This window comes from Mesoplodon densirostris, chromosome 17 (genome assembly GCF_025265405.1).
Source record: "Mesoplodon densirostris isolate mMesDen1 chromosome 17, mMesDen1 primary haplotype, whole genome shotgun sequence".
Lineage (NCBI taxonomy): Eukaryota > Metazoa > Chordata > Mammalia > Artiodactyla > Ziphiidae > Mesoplodon > Mesoplodon densirostris.
Window position 1 is genome coordinate 74,521,618 of NC_082677.1, and position 15,941 is coordinate 74,537,558.

General features: G+C 38.3%; 1 protein-coding gene across 1 annotated transcript in view; it reads left to right on the forward strand.

Moving 5' to 3' along the window:
- The window catches only part of MYO16 (myosin XVI), a 407,151-nt gene that overhangs the window by 217,660 nt on the left and 173,550 nt on the right, over positions 1-15,941 (forward strand). Inside the window, exon 20 of the mRNA XM_060079968.1 lies at positions 12,117-12,189. Within this exon, the coding sequence (XP_059935951.1) occupies positions 12,117-12,189 (73 nt within the window). The remainder of the gene's footprint in view (positions 1-12,116; positions 12,190-15,941) is intronic.

Here is a 15,941-nt window from a genome sequence, read left to right on the forward strand (position 1 = left end):
ATTATTTTCTAAGTACTTTGTACTTTCTCTTGCTATGATGAGTGCTATTTTTCTATTATATTTTAATTTGTTTATTGGGATACTCAATCTTGAGTTTCATATGTTGATCTTATATCAGGAAACCCTGCTGACTTTTCTTATTAGTTCTAATAATTTTCCTGTGGAATATCATAATGTAAATGATCATAATTATCTTTTTTGTCTTCCTTGTAATTTATGTCTTCTATTTCTTCTTATTTTATTGCATTGGCTAGCACTGCCAATACAATGTTGAAAATTTGTGGTGATAGTAGATATTCTTGTCTTGTTTCCCAATTAATGTAATACCTCTAATTATTTGTCAGTAAGTAATCTGTTTATGTAGAGTTCCAGTAGATAATCTTTGCTAAATGTTTTCAACCATAGATGGATGCTGTTTCATTGAATATTTTTCTTTTATCTATTAAGATTATTTCTCCTTTTCTTAGCTTATGTGGCAAATTTTATTGATGTATGTTTTTTGATGTCGAATAATTCTTCATTTTTGATGTAAACCCTATTTGGTCATGATGAACTAAATCCAATTTTCTAGTCATTATTATGTATGTTTGCATTTATTTTCATTAGTGAGATAAGATTTTATTTACTTGTTATACAATCTTTTGCTATTACATCTATGTTAAAGAGTAAGCTGAGAGCAGCTCTGTTTTTCTTCTCTTCTAGAATGGTTTGTGTTAAATGAAGATGATATATGCCTTGAATGCCTGGTGGAATTCTCCCTAAAAATTTTTGATGAGGTGAAGGGAGAATTCACCTATGAATACTATTCTAAAACTTATAGGTCTAATCAGATTATTTTCTTTCTTTTTAAAGTCACATATATTCTAGACAGTCGTCCACGTTAAGATTTTAAATGTATTCACCAACTAAATCACAGTTTTGTTTTATTTATAATCCTCCAATCAATAACTCTTATAATTCTAGTTTGACAACTTTACATTCCTGACATTCTTTATTTATGCCTTTGCTCCAGTATCATTGGTAAGTGTTGCCTGAAATTTGCCTGTAAGAATTATTTATTTTCCAAAATCAATTTATTTTTCTTGTTGTCATTTCTCATGTTTATGTTATTTATTTTTACTAAGCTCTACAGTTTTAGGATACCCTATTTTGACTTTCTTTGAAATTTTCTCCTTTTTTTTTTCTGACTTCCTGACTGGAATGTTTGTTTCATACTTTATGATGATTATGTTGACCCCCAGCCTATAAAGTATCTCCTGAGTACCTCTTAGTGCATTCCAGGTGATTTATATGTAGCACTTCCTTCGTTTGTTTAGTTCTAAATATTTTGTCTTGATTTTTGTTTCAGAGATGAAATAACAAGCAGTTTGTCAGAAAAATAAATTTTGCACACCATGTTTTTCCCTCCTTCATCCAAATTGGGGAACTTTTTCCCATTAAATAATGATATTTCTTTGATTCTTATGAATATGGTACGAGTGACTTCTATTTCTGCATAGACGTTTAAATCATGGTGCTTATTGTCATGACAACCAAAACTACACAATTTAGCAAAATATCTAAGACAAAACCTGCTTTCTAAATAATTCTCCTTCTGCTTCATTTCGTTACCAAAACACCCATATGTGTAATGATTTCCTAAAGAGCTAAGAACCTTTTCTCTATAATTGCACATTTGCTTTTCATTTTTTTGTGAGATTTTTTTTTCAAATAGAAGGATCCAGAGAAATAAAAAATATGAGAGGTTTACCAAAGTAGCATGTATATTATATTACTCAAAAATTAAATATTACATAATAAATACAAAATGATGGTTAAAAATTTACCACCCTTATTATAAAAATTACCATGTACTATGGACACAATAATGGTTAAATATAAATATTAATCATGATAATGTGATAAATTGTTTCAAGAATAGTGCAGCTTATTGAACCAATGAAGAGCTACGTATTTTTCCCTTAAGTGCATGTTTTTAGGTGATGGGAGGAAAAAACGAGATTTCTTTCAGATCTATGAGAATATGGTATTTTTAGTATCGAACAGTAGTGTTTTTCCTTTTTGATAATGGCTATTATGTAATTTGCAAATATTATTTGAGAGTCAAATAGATTCAGTATAGTGTGTAAGAAATTCAGTGATTTATAAGGCTAATACAAACCCGCGAGCATTCTTCTCTAGCTCTTTCTTGAGCCAAGAGTGCAGAGGCTAAAGCTTGTATATTTTATACAAAGGATAAAATTCATTGCATTGCTGGCCGTGCCCACGCTCTTGTTTCATTTCTCACTGGGGAAATGCATTTGGCCTCTTTTCAACCCCCTGATACCCTGCCCTGCTGGATAGAGTTAACCAAATCTGTATTTATTATGCTCCTCTGTGCCTGTCATTTGAGTGTAGTGGCAGTTCTGCCAAAATAAATAACGCCACCATGCAGCTCAGAGATGAGAGCAGGGTGTCCCATTCTGGGTCTTGGTGACCCTGCCGCTCCCTGAAGAAAACACCAGGAAGGAAATGTCAGTCGCACAATTTAAATATTGTTTGCCTTTTCCTAATATAATTTTCTCATTGAGAAGGATGGGCTTTTCAACGAAAGGACATTTTTAGTTTTTGTCAGCTGCATGCTCTTAACTTTTCTCTCTTCATGTACAGTCTTATTAAACATACATTTTCCAAGCAGATGGGAGAAGTGGGGAAGGTGCATTTATTGTGGTTATTGTTTACTGGATGTTACCTGTAAGTGAGCCGGGCTTTGAGCTGGAGATTATTACATTTAATATTGACATTAGCATGAGGAAGGAATTATTGTCTCCCCTCTTCAGATAAGGAAACCGGAGTTCAGAGAGGTTGAGTAATTGGCCTAAGTCACACAGCTAGGAAGAGGTGGTAGATTTGGAGTATGAACCCCACTATGTCAGACTTGAAACCTGAGTTTTTCCAAAAATGTCTCCCACATTGAAATGGTCAGAAGATGATTTTAAAAAGCATAGTTTTAAAGCTACCTTTAAACATTTTAAATGGTTTCTTTATTTCCCCAAAAAATTATTATTTAAAGTTTAACATATCTATATATCGACATGTCCCTGAGGATATGATTGTCCTCTGTTCTTTGTATCTGTGTCTCTAGCACCCGGCAGAGTGCTTTGCAAAAGTAGGTGCTCAGTACCTATCCATTCAAAAGGTGAGTGAGCTAATAAATAAAGTAGTTAAAAGCCACTCTCAAGTGAAGAAGTGTTGGTAGGTGGCAAAAATGGCCCCAACTGCTTATTCTCTGCATCCATGCCCTGTCCAATATAGCTTTGACGCTTCTCTTATCAAGAGTTTAGGTCTGTTTTCACTTCCTTCGAATTTGAGCTGCTCTTGTGACTTGCTGTAGCTGAAAGAATACAGCAAAAATGATGATGTGCCAGCTCTAAGGCCTTGCACTAGTCTAAGATCCCAGTCATTGCCACTGGCGTATCAGCCCGGGCTCTCCTGCAGATAGTGAGAGGCACTGCTAGCCAGCCAACAGCCGGCCAACCCCAAGGCATTTAGCGGAGGAGGTTATCCTGGACCTGCCAAACCCCCGCCAGGCCACCCACACTGACAAAAGGACTTAGAACCATCATAAGTACTTCATGTTTTTGGGCACTGAGTTTTGGGGTGGCTGGTTACCCAGCAATATCCACTTGCTACAAGTCACTATCTCATTAATTTAACTTTGAGCCACAAGTTGTGAGCACATATACTTGAAGGTGATTGCTGGAAAGACAGGTGTCCATTTCATAGGTGGTTGGAGGGATTCTGAGATGATCTCCCACCCCAGTACTTTCACACTCTCTCTCCATCATCTTCTGTGGGGCAGTAAAGTCACAAACCTTTGGGTAATAAGAATTTATGATTTTCAAACCTTACTATTAAATTGAAAAGGTATCCTGAAGTGCTCCTTAAAATCTTAAATAGCAGAAACCTCATAAAAAGGGGAGGAGGGCAGTGTATTCAAAGAGAATTATTATGAAGGGAGAAAAGGAACCCTATTAAGAAAAGCATGATAATTTTGCAGTTGTGTAGCAAATCAGCAGGGTGTATACCTTAAATTGACACAATATTGTATGTAATTAAATCTTAGTGAAGCTGGTGAAAAAAAAGAAAAGCATGATAAGTGAAAAATGAAACAGCGCTTTTTACTATAGTTTACAACTAGTGGGTTGAAATGTTATGTAGATCTCATGTTTTGTGTATGTGTATGTATGTTCAAGTACATGGTAGCTCATTTATTAATACAGCAACTTTATCTTTTAGCTGGGTTTTAATTTTTTAAAAGGGTGATAGAAATCAAGAGATCTGGATTTCTATTCTGAGCCTGACACAACATTAATGAAATTGTTAGTAAGACATTTATGTCTTGTGAATATTAATTTTCTCAGTCTCTGAAACTGTGATAATCACATTTCAGTTACCTACAAATGGAGCCTTGGGTTATCTCTCTGGCTTGGTTTTGCTTTCAGGACCCGTGAGTCTATGACTCCTGGTTAGGGTATTTTGGAAGATGTCAGTCACATCCAAATACCTGGTGGTTCACTGCTTTATACCAGGGGGTGAACTCTGAGTCAGCCCCCTCCAACACAAGTTATGCTAAAATGCATCAGATTCAATGGATCCTTGAGTCTTAGTAGAACTGGTAGTACCACTATTAATAGGTGAAATTTAAAGGTTGCAGATCAGATCACACCTGCAAGTTCTCACAACCATGCCTGGATTAGTTCACCTCTTCCAGTGGCTCTAGCCTAACAAGACCAAGCTCCAGAGAAGGTCAAGAACTCCAGGGAGGGTCAAGCCCTTTGCCTGTGTTGCAGGCCTCATCCACAAGTATTTGTGGCAATGCATGGCTGGCTTTCTCTACAGAATAGTTTGTGCCTGCTAGCACTTGTCCACCCGTTCACATAGGGCATTCACACGTAGGGGGCACTCCCCTCCCCATAATTAGTACTCACCCCTTTTCGTTAAAGATCACAGAAACTGCAGATGAATTACTTTGATGGCATTCTGAAAACCACTCCCACCCAACCTACCTGGATTACCCACCCCTATGGAATCCTTCCTTTACTCTGCCTTCAAAACCAGACCCACCCAATTGGGTTTTATACCTTTTGAGTTTCCCTGCGTCTATCCAGAGCATCCCCTGCCTGACCTTGGCCATATACCTTGACTCACAATCTCCCCTGTGAACCTCGGGCTTGTCTAAAGCCAAAACATGACCTTCAAATACACCTTCAGAATTCACTCTTCTTTCAAGCCTGTCCTCTATTTGATGGACATGGATCCTCTGGATCAGGTGGCATGGATCTCTCAAACACTCGGGGTCAACCTGATCTGCGTTCTGAATCCTGCTGTTGTATTTCGTCTTGCAGTCATCTACGAACTGACACAGACCAAAAGGAAAGGAGACATATCTGCCTGATATGAGACTGAAATATACATTTCCTGGGAAAGACAAATAAGCTACAGAATTCCTGCATCTTCGTATAGGTTTTTATTTTGACAGTTGACAATTTACAAAAGGTCGTTCAAAAGCGATGATACAGGATCCTAGGTTAGAGGCATATGGATGTAACACTGCTTGTTATTGTTTGGCATATAGAATATGGTTGGTCCCTGACTTTGAAACAGCAAGGATACTGCACAAGTAACCTACAGCTGAGTTGGTTTCTCGTCGTTGCTTTGTTTTTCTTCTTTGAAAACCTTTCAGGCATGGTGTGCTTCTTTGGTTGATGTGTCCCTGAAGGAAATGCATCACCCCTCCTTCCACCTACATACATCAGTAACATGGAACCTCCCTCTAGCTTCTCTCTGACTCACTTATCCAGAGAATTGGTTGAACACAAGAACTTACTTCTCTTTATTTTTGTTGGAGGGACTAAGGGCCCTAATCTGAAGGCATCCGCAAGAAATACAACTCTGCTTTCAAAGAGTCAGCAGACATGGGAGGAGGTTAGATACAAATCTCAGACACAAATGGAAACAATAGCCGCATAAACACTGCTGTGATTATATTCAACTGCTAGAAGAATGTATTTCCATCTCAACCTCAGGGTCACTCAAACATCTTGCTTGTAATTTTGTTTCCTACTCAAGTCTTTATATTGATAAATGAAGCTTGAGCCTCTTGTAGGAGCCAAGGCCAACCATAGGAAGCGTCACTATTCTAACATCATGGCGGACGGGGCAATACCAAAGTAAGCATGCATGTGAGTGCTTCTCATTTAACAAATATTCAACCCCAGATCTCTCTGTCCCTGTGCATAGTTGTGATCCTAGTAAGAATACCATTTTCTTACTGTTTTATTGAGGGCTAACAAGGCAGAAGTGCACGGATTCTGTAAAGTTCAGTGGATTTTACATATGCAACCTGGCACATCACCCCCACCACAGAGCGAGATGTGGACTCTTCCTCTGCCCACTGGTTTACGTCTGGCTTCCTTTGCTGAATGTTACTTATGTGAGATGCATCTACAACGTTGAGTGCAGCAGTAACCCAACCTTATTCTACTTCCAAGTAGTGTTCTTTTGTAAAAACGTGCATGGACATACCACTAGTTAGTTCTGTATTCAATTACTGATGGGCACTTTGGTTGTCTCCAGTTTTGGGCTCTGTAGATAAGAAGCCATGAATGTTCCCACACATGACTTCTAGGGGACGGGCACTCATTGCCCTGGATACCCACCCGGAGTGGGATTTCTAGGTCATTCAGTAGATGTGCATTAAGCTTTAGTAGACGAGGTCAAACCACGTTCCAAATTTCAGATTTAAGCTGCGACCAGCAACATGAGAGGGTTCCAGTTGCTCCACATCCCATACATACAGTTTTGCATCTGGATTTTTTCATTGTGGTAACTATTTATCCATATTTCTATCTAATCTTCATAACTATTGCTTCTAATAACCGCAGACTACTTAGGAGGAGCAATGATGTCATAAATTAGTTAAATGGTCTGCATTGTTCTCAAATGAGGGTTATTTCAGACTAGGAAGGTAAGAGTTCATATAAACTAAATATCATTTGTGGTTTGAAAGAAGTAAAGTATGTGGTAGGTTATTTTTGTTTCTAAAGATGCTTTTGTTAAAAATACATGTGTGTGTGTGTGTGTGTGTGTGTGTATCACTGTTTTAAAAGCAGCTGGTAGTGAATAAGGACATAGGTTTGTTAAAAGTACTAAATATTGGTGCTTTTCAGCTGTGAGTTGTAGCTTTCACTGATAGGAAGGGTTTAAGTGATTTTTTTTTATTATTTGTGCTCTTACTACCCTTAGAAAGGGCTCCCTTCCTGGTTTCTCTGTAGGTCAGAACTAGCTTTGTTTATAAGACCAAAAATTGGAAGTGGCTTTATATGATACTGCATCAATAAAACATTAGTTCTGGTTTTCACCCTCATGCCAGGATTTCTGTGCACATCCGGGCTAATTAGCTACAGTTTTCACTTCAAGGGGTCTCCAGTTTTTAACTTCCTAACTTGTATTTCCAGTGGGGGGGAAAATACAAAGAAGGACGGGTTTAAGAACAACGTTGGTGTGCATGATGCCACAGGATAGATGAATGCAGAGGGCTGCTTTGTTAACCACTAGCCCCACCTGTCACCCAGCTTCTAATGAAACTTGTCAGCAACTGCAGACTTCTTCCCTAATTTCTGAGGTGTTTTCAGAAAATGGTAAGTCTCAGGTACTTTCTTCCATCAAAGAATAAAAGGCAGGAACTTCTGAAAATATGCAATCCTGGAGCCACATCTCCATCCCAAGTTCCTCTAAGACTACAGAAGACCCTTGCAGAGTCAGATCAGCTATGGATTGGACAGACGTAGCCACCACGATGAGTGCGCTTTGCCGATTACAAACAAAGCTTATTTTAACCAAATTCTTCAGCGTATTGGTAGTAGAGCTTGCAAACGCCATAGCATAGCCCGACTTCTCCAGGGACGTTGCACCACTAACCTCTGTGCAAGGCCATCTGGTCCCCAGGGCAGTGTGTCTGGACAGCCAGATTGCTCAAGTCTGGAATGCTTTTATATTTCGCTCTTACCCCATCTGGAGTCTGACCCGTCAATGATCAGCCAAAGAGGCTGATTCAGCTCTGGCTCCATCTGAGGGTTTTGTGCCAAAAAGGATTCAGCTCTTCCCTATACTGGCTTTTAGTTACTTAGTTCATCTCCTTGCCTGGGGATGATCGAGGACAAAACCTGATGTGTACAAATCCCCGGACCTCTCTGTCCAAATAAAATTAGTTCATCCATGTTCCAAAGTGGACAGTCTCTTTGATTCAGACTTTCCCCTTTCTCATACCCACAAACCTGGAAGGCAAATCAAAATGAGACAGATGCCTTGGCATTTAACATTTTGTCTGATATAGAAGGTGGTGTATTTTACTAATGAGTTAACGTGGCTTAGAGTTTTGTTAACCATCAGGAAAGCCCTCAGGAGAATTCTAAGGCAGAATTTGAACTAAAACAGATCATCTTATTAATATGTTAATTTTGCCTAATGGATTGAATCCCGGGTCATCTGATGACCTCTGTCTGCTCCTCCGTCCTAGAAATTGGATGTTGAGTTAAATGCCTGTGTAATATGAGTCAAGATATCAATAAGAGAAATGACAGAATGGGCATTTTGCTGGCTACAGGTTCTTAGAACCCTCCTGCCAAGGCTGCTATTGCCATAACAGTCACATATTTCACTCAATCATAAAAGATGAAATAGATTTTTGAAAAAAATAAACACCTTATGTCTGTCAGTAGTTGCAAAAATAATCGTTAAAATGCATTAAACCTGCATTCAATTTTTTCCTGACAATGTTTTTTCCTTTCTTCCCATCTTTTCCTTTTTAATTTTTATTTTGTAACCAAATATAGTTTGGAATCCAGTGTGTATGAAATGTGAAAAAATCATTTAAAAGGAGTGTTCTTTCAACCAAATATATGCTACTCTAAATTCCTAATTAATTTACCATCCCCAACCTAAACCAGAATCTTTCAACATTTTACTCACCCACATACAGCTGGTTAGCCTCAGCATCCTCTGCTTGTCCACACGAAGCCACAATCCTTATGAGAAAGGGAAGGACATATGTCATGAGGTCCTGCCACCCGTAGCTCTTCTCCTTACCCCTGACCTCTATCGATGCTGTGGGCTGTCACTACAGGACCTCTGCTGCCAAGGCAGCTGGGAACCAGGCAGGGGAACTGGGTCTGAGGGCCTGAGAGGGAGGTCCTGGTACATGCTGGCAGGAGCATCCATGCTTTGGACCAGCACGTGGCCTTCAGGAAACCCCCCTGCTCCCTCCAGACTCCTGGGGTCCCTGCTGCACCTCCCGTCCCTGGAAAACCAGACACTTGTCTCCACCGTCTCAGCGGGGCTCCACTTTCCTCTTTCTGCCCTGAAGGTTAGGGTTGTCCTTCCTCCACCAACTCAGAAAATGCCCGACATGTGTTTAGCCATGTGTGTTTTAAATAAAGGCTAAAGATGGAGAGTGCTCTAATACCCACTCTAGAACATTTTAAAAATTAATAAATCACCGCTAGGTCTACCATTCGAGACATTTCCAGGTCTTCTTCTCGGGCTGACTGTACTTCTGTCTAGGTCTTCTGGATGTGTAATTGGGGTTATTTATACAGACTTTATATATTGATTTCTATTAACGTGACAGTTTCTCTAAATTAATCCGTCCTAGGATGGATGCTGTGTAATTAATTGTGTCTTTAGTGTAGGGTATTTGTTATTTCTTTTTGTTGTTTTACTATAATTAAGATAACAATGAACATCGTTATTCATGTCTTTAATTGCATTTCTGATAATTGCCTTAGTATAGGTTCCTGCTTATGGAAGTCCTGGTGCAAATGATATGAATATTTCAAAGCTTTGTGCCACATAAGCATATTTTTTTTTAAGAAGGCTCTACCAATTTCAACTGCCAACAAAAGTGTATGGGGATATCTTTCTCATCATAATTTTTTAAAGTTTATTTCTTTTGCAATTTTCATGAGATTGACATTTTAATATGCCTATTAGCCATTTATATTTCTACTCTTAGCCACCCTCTTTATTTCTATAGCAAGTTTAAACAACTATTTTTAAAAGCAACTTTCAGTGATTGGAGACACACTGTGTACCAGCTATTACCCTAGAACTTTCTTTATATCACTTCTAATTGTAGCAAATATCTAGGTGGATAAATGTGACTTGTTATCTTAGTTTTATAAATGATGAAACTGCAGCTCAGAAAATTTAAGTAACTTGCCCAAAGTTATCCAACTAAGAAGTGTTTGAATCAGGATTCCTACCAAGACGGAACAACTCCAGAACTTGACAGGCTTCATCACTAGGCTCCTCCAAGTGAAACGATGCAGCTCATTACATGGAAAACACACACATGCACACAACAAAACAACAAGTCAGCCTAACCCTCAAGCACCATGGTTCCCACTGAGTGAACATTATTCCCGATGTCTTTTTGTGCACATTATAAAGGTGGTGGGATGGGAAGAGGCGTGGATGGATGGAAGATGATGTATGACTGGACACGTAGTCTAGTAGATTGAGAAAAATCTATGAAAATGAAGGAGACAATGCATTTTTAAATAATACTTACCTCTAACAGAACTTAATTTTATTTTTACAGTTTATCCTGCAAAAGAATTTAGTCTTTGCATAATCATGTTTTTGAATATTTTCTCTTGACGTTTCCCAGAACCGAAAGCAGAAAAAAATGATCACATTTGTTTTCCTGTACATGTTTACAGTTTCTGGTTCTAACATTTGGCTCTCTAATCCATGTAGAGTTTATTTCGGCACACAGGGTGAGATACAAAGCTAACTTTATTTTTTTCTTCTAAAATACTGAATCAATTACCTAGAGACATCCAATGAATGATTCTTTTCTCCCCTCACTGACTTATACTCTTTGCCATGTAACGTTTATATGAAGGGCTTTTAAAATGCTCTCTTTCCTACTTATGAAGCTCATATTTTGTACCATCTACAACAAATAATCTTAGAGAAAGGATATCACAGAATCATTAGTTTGCCTTTTTTTAGAGAAAAAAAGTGGCCATGTAAGTGACAAATTATAGCCCCTAAAGTATTGTGATTACATCCTGATTGTGAAAACACAATATAGGTACAAAAAGGGATTTGGTGGCCAAGGGGGTCTGCAGTTTGGATACATCAAATTGAGTGGAAACAACAGCAAAACATCTGCACCAGCAGGGAGACTGGTAATGAAACAGTGAGCACCATTGTGATGAGGAATCATCACTTCCACTGGCAGAAAATGCAGACAGCAGTCCTCCTGATGATACGGTAGACCAGAGACATGGGAGGGGTGGGGTGACCAGCGTTCCAGAATCATCTGGGGCTTTCTTTGCAAGAAGCACCTCGTGCACACACACCCGCGCTGCTCCCATATCCCCACAGAATCCAGGTTGTCAGGGTTCCCGGGTCACGTGAGGTTTCATTCCTCCTTTCCTCACTTACTGTGTGTGTTCCGACATCTGTGATTTGACCATCCAAGACTGTAGCAAGTTCCAAGAGTGACAGTTTCCATGGAAGAGAGAAGTCGTTACTTAGATTTCTTTCCATTTTGCACCCAAGTTTCATGATCTCTATTGTTCTTTATTTATAGGGACTCCTTTAGGAAAATCATAATTTTTGGAGTGGCTCAAACTGAACTATCAAAAAACATGCACATGGCTTAATTGTGACTTGACTTGTACTTATGTGTAATGGAGAAATTGCTTGATTTACTGCTGGTGAGACCCACCTAACAGGTCGGTCCAAATTCCTTCAGAGAAAGCAGGTCTATTTGAAGGAGACAGACACAGAGACTTTCAGAGAAGTAAATATTAAACTACCCATATATCATTACATTTTATACTTAGAAATCAATTCATTTTTGTTAATGAGTTTGTGTTTGAATCAAAGCATTAAAAGAACACTTTTTCTTCCTAATTTTCAGTTTTCCACCAGATGAAGATAATCATTTGTGTTTTTACTTCAAGTTGTCAGTGACACGCTATGTGGCTGTATTTCTCCATCCTAAAGTAGCAATGGGAAGTGTTAAGGATGCCTGTTCACTGTGTCCTCTTCCATTTCAGCTCGCAGACATGGGATATTGGAATATTGGACATCTTTGGTTTTGAAGAATTTCAAAAGAATGAATTTGAACAAGTAAGTGAGTTTCTTTTGAAATTTTGTTAACTTGAATGTTTTTTTCAACTAATAAGGTATCTCTTTTTAATTCAGTGAAGACTATTTGCACTATTTCTTGGGAATATGTAATTAAAATAAGGAAATAAGTACTCTGATTTAAATTAATATTCCTGGTTTGTTGACTTAGTCGTCATTTTTATGTGGTCTTGTAAACTGGCATAATCCTTTTTTTTTTTTTTTAAACAGAGGCACTTATTTTAAAAGACGGCATTAGGTGAAACCAGAGTTGTGCTTATGGAAATGCCATTTCAGCAGGGTCAGAGACTCGGAGGGTGTCTCTATTTGAAATCAGTCTGAAGGTCTTTAGAAACTCCAGCCAAAAATCAGGATGGAAATACTTTCTCATGCTAAATGCTCTTATTTGTAGTTTCAACTTTATGTGACATGTATGCATATGACTATGGCCAACTCATAAAAATACATTACAGAGGTGTTGATTATTTTTAATCTATTTACAATTTAGGGCACTTGTAAAAGCACTATATTATTTAGGTATCTTAATAGTATAGTACGAATAGTTTAATCGAATTAAGTATATCTAAAAATTAAGTGTTAAGGGTAGAAATAAAAGTTGCTTTAGCAGAGAAGGAAAACTAAACCTGTAAGATGGTACAGGTGGGAAGAGAGAAAACCATGCTGCATTAAATTACGTGAAGAATTTCAAGTATGCAGTGTTTAGAGTGGTTACTGGCACTGGGTAAGGAATTAAATAGAATGAGGTTGAAACCCAGTTCTGCAACTTGTACTAGCAGAGCTGTCCTGGCCAAGATGAAGAATCTATAATGAGCTTTGGTTCCTTATCTGTAAAATCAAGATGGTAATAGACCTACGGAGCTGTGAGAGTGAACAAGATGACTGTTATAGAGGTTCTGGTGTCATTTTCCAGCTCACTGTACACATGTAAGAAATGGTGGGTAGCTACCTTCGCTGCCGTCAATGGGAACACCTGAAAACCTTTTCAGATTTGGCCTTTTTTTCCCTAAAAAAGTGGTTCAGAGTCCTCTGAGTAGATCTTAATCATGCCGACTCACTTAATCTAGGGTGAATCATCGTGAATCATTTCTCTACAAAACTTTACAGGAAGTCTCGCCTAAAATAAGAACAATGAGACCAGAGATTTCTTCTCCCTTCGTGATTCTGTGTCCACGGATTAATGGAAAAGGGAGGACTTTGTGGTTCTATTTATTATTGCTTATTATTAAGAAAAATAGTGATGAACATAGGAAGAGGGCAGTTAAAAGAGTCACGAGAAGGATGTCCAGCAAGAAACATAGGTCTGCAGGCTGCTTCTGGTGACGGATTTCTCAGTGCAAGTGTTTGAATGTCGTCTGGCAGTCTTATTGATTCCTTACATTTTTGCCTTAGAAAACATGCAGGCTCGGGCCTCTAGTGAGACTCACGGTTTCTTCATCTCCTGGTTAAGTGACATGCAGAAGTCACAAGTGGGAAGGTGTCTGCAAGGGCTGGGCTCCCAGCCTCCTGCTCCAAACCCAGACTCAGTATCTATCAAGTCTGTGCCGGCAGCTGAAATGTGCAAAACATTTATGTTATCTCCTGATTAAAACGTACTTATTTACTATAATTACATATACCCCTTATCATTCTTTCTTGCTGTTAAATATTTTAATTATATATTTTAGAATATATTCATGGCCTGAGATTTTTATTAACAAAGAATGGCATTTTAGATTTTAGATTTTTCAAATCTAAAGAACAAGTCTCTGTTAAATACTAAGAGCTAGTTTTAGGTACTTATGGGTAAAAGCTCAAGACCAATTTTTAGACCTTGATTACAAAAACAATAAATATTTTTAAAGATGTACCTTTAGTTTGCTTGGCAGGTTTGTCACGCACGTTTAGCAGGTTTGCTAAATTATTGGGCGCAATATACCCAGGAACCATTTAGAAGGATAAAATTATTTTCTTTGTGGTTAGTCTAAATCTCATCTTACAGGGTATTTAGCAAATTCCTAAATTTGCCTGTGAGCTTTTTTTTTTTTTTTTTTTTTCTTTTTGCGGTATGCGGGCCTCTCACTGTTGTGGCCTCTCCCGTTGTGGAGCACAGGCTCCGGATGCGCAGGCCCAGCGGCCATGGCTCACAGGCCCAGCCGCTCCGCGGCATATGGGATCCTCCCAGACCGGGGCACGAACCCGTATCCCCTGCATCAGCAGGCGGACTCTCAACCACTGCGCCACCAGGGAGGCCCGCCTGTGAGCTTTTTAAAGGTCATTGGTTTGAATGATATATTCTAGGTTCTTGAGTTGCTAATAGAATGGTGCACTTCCTCATTTCTTATTCCACTGAAAACTTGCAACAGAATGATTAGCAGGTCAATATTATATTCAGAATCTAACCCAGAAGAATATTAGTGCCTTTATAAGCATCTGTTCTCTTCTGTTTCGAGCTTATTGACCTATCGGTTATTCAGTAGAATGTCCACGCCCACAGGGCTGCAGTTGTGTGTGGTACCGCATTGTGTATATAATACGAGCTTAACAAATCCATTTCAACTGAAATTTAAAGAGTAAACTCATAAGGAAAAAACCTTTAGTGGATTTGCTAGGGGCTTTTCTTGCTCAGGAATAAATGTCTACTGTTTGACAATCATTCATCCATAAGAAATTTGACGAACAGGGACAATCTGAGGAGATACTGAGAAGCACTCCAAAGCATCAGCATGTCCAAGCTCAGTTTGCCCAAATAGCTCTAAATCATTACATGGAAGCTTGTGATATTTTAAATGAGAATTTGTTTCAGCACATAGGAAATGCTAGTCCTGTTATCGCTGACTTTTAATAAGTCATTTCTATTCAGAACTAATTTATATATTACAAAAAGATAATTTTTATAGTAAAAAATGTAATATAATATATAACTCAACAGCAGTTTGATGCTTCAGTGGAGGGAGCGCTAAATTATCTGAGTTCCAAAGTACAATTCGGGAGGCTCTGAATCAATCGCCCTGATTAGTTATGTAATTACATCATTACCAGGTCCTCTCTGCCATGTGATACTTACATCTCATGAATTCTCATTTCCTTTATTATGTATCTAGCGCTATAAACCTATCTCCTAATGCCCTAAAAGAAAAGCCTCTCTGATCAACTCTCCAACTTGACACAGCCAGGGAATTCCATTTATGATGCTTGATAATCAGAAAGAAAATAACCAAGACAAAAGTTCCCTTACACATCGCAGTGTCAATGACGTTAGAAAAGTGAAAGCGATTCAGGGCACGATGTGGGAAGGAGAGGCAAAAATACTTTTAGTTCCAGAGACTATTAATATTTAGAAAGCTGAAAAGAAAGAATGAAACATTGCTACACACAATGTGAGGATTTGATAAAGTAGCCAGCTGTAAGTCAGCAGGCAAAAGACTCTTATATGTTCTTAAAATAGTTTATCAGAAGACATAGAGGAAAGGAGAAAACATTTACATAGTCAAAAATCAGTAAATAGCCTAAATGAGGGCTAAAATACTCCTGAAGGTTGTATAATTACAGTTAAAAGTGGAAAGATATGCTGCATTCCTAGAAAGGCTTGATAGTACAAAGATCCTGATTCTCCCTAAGTTAATGTATAAATATAACCTGATGCGGTCTCACTACAAATAAATGAAGAATGAGTGACAGAATTAGAGCAAGTCAGTTCTACAGCTCCTAAGAAGTAATGAATCTATGCCAGGAGTATCAATCACAGCTAACATTAC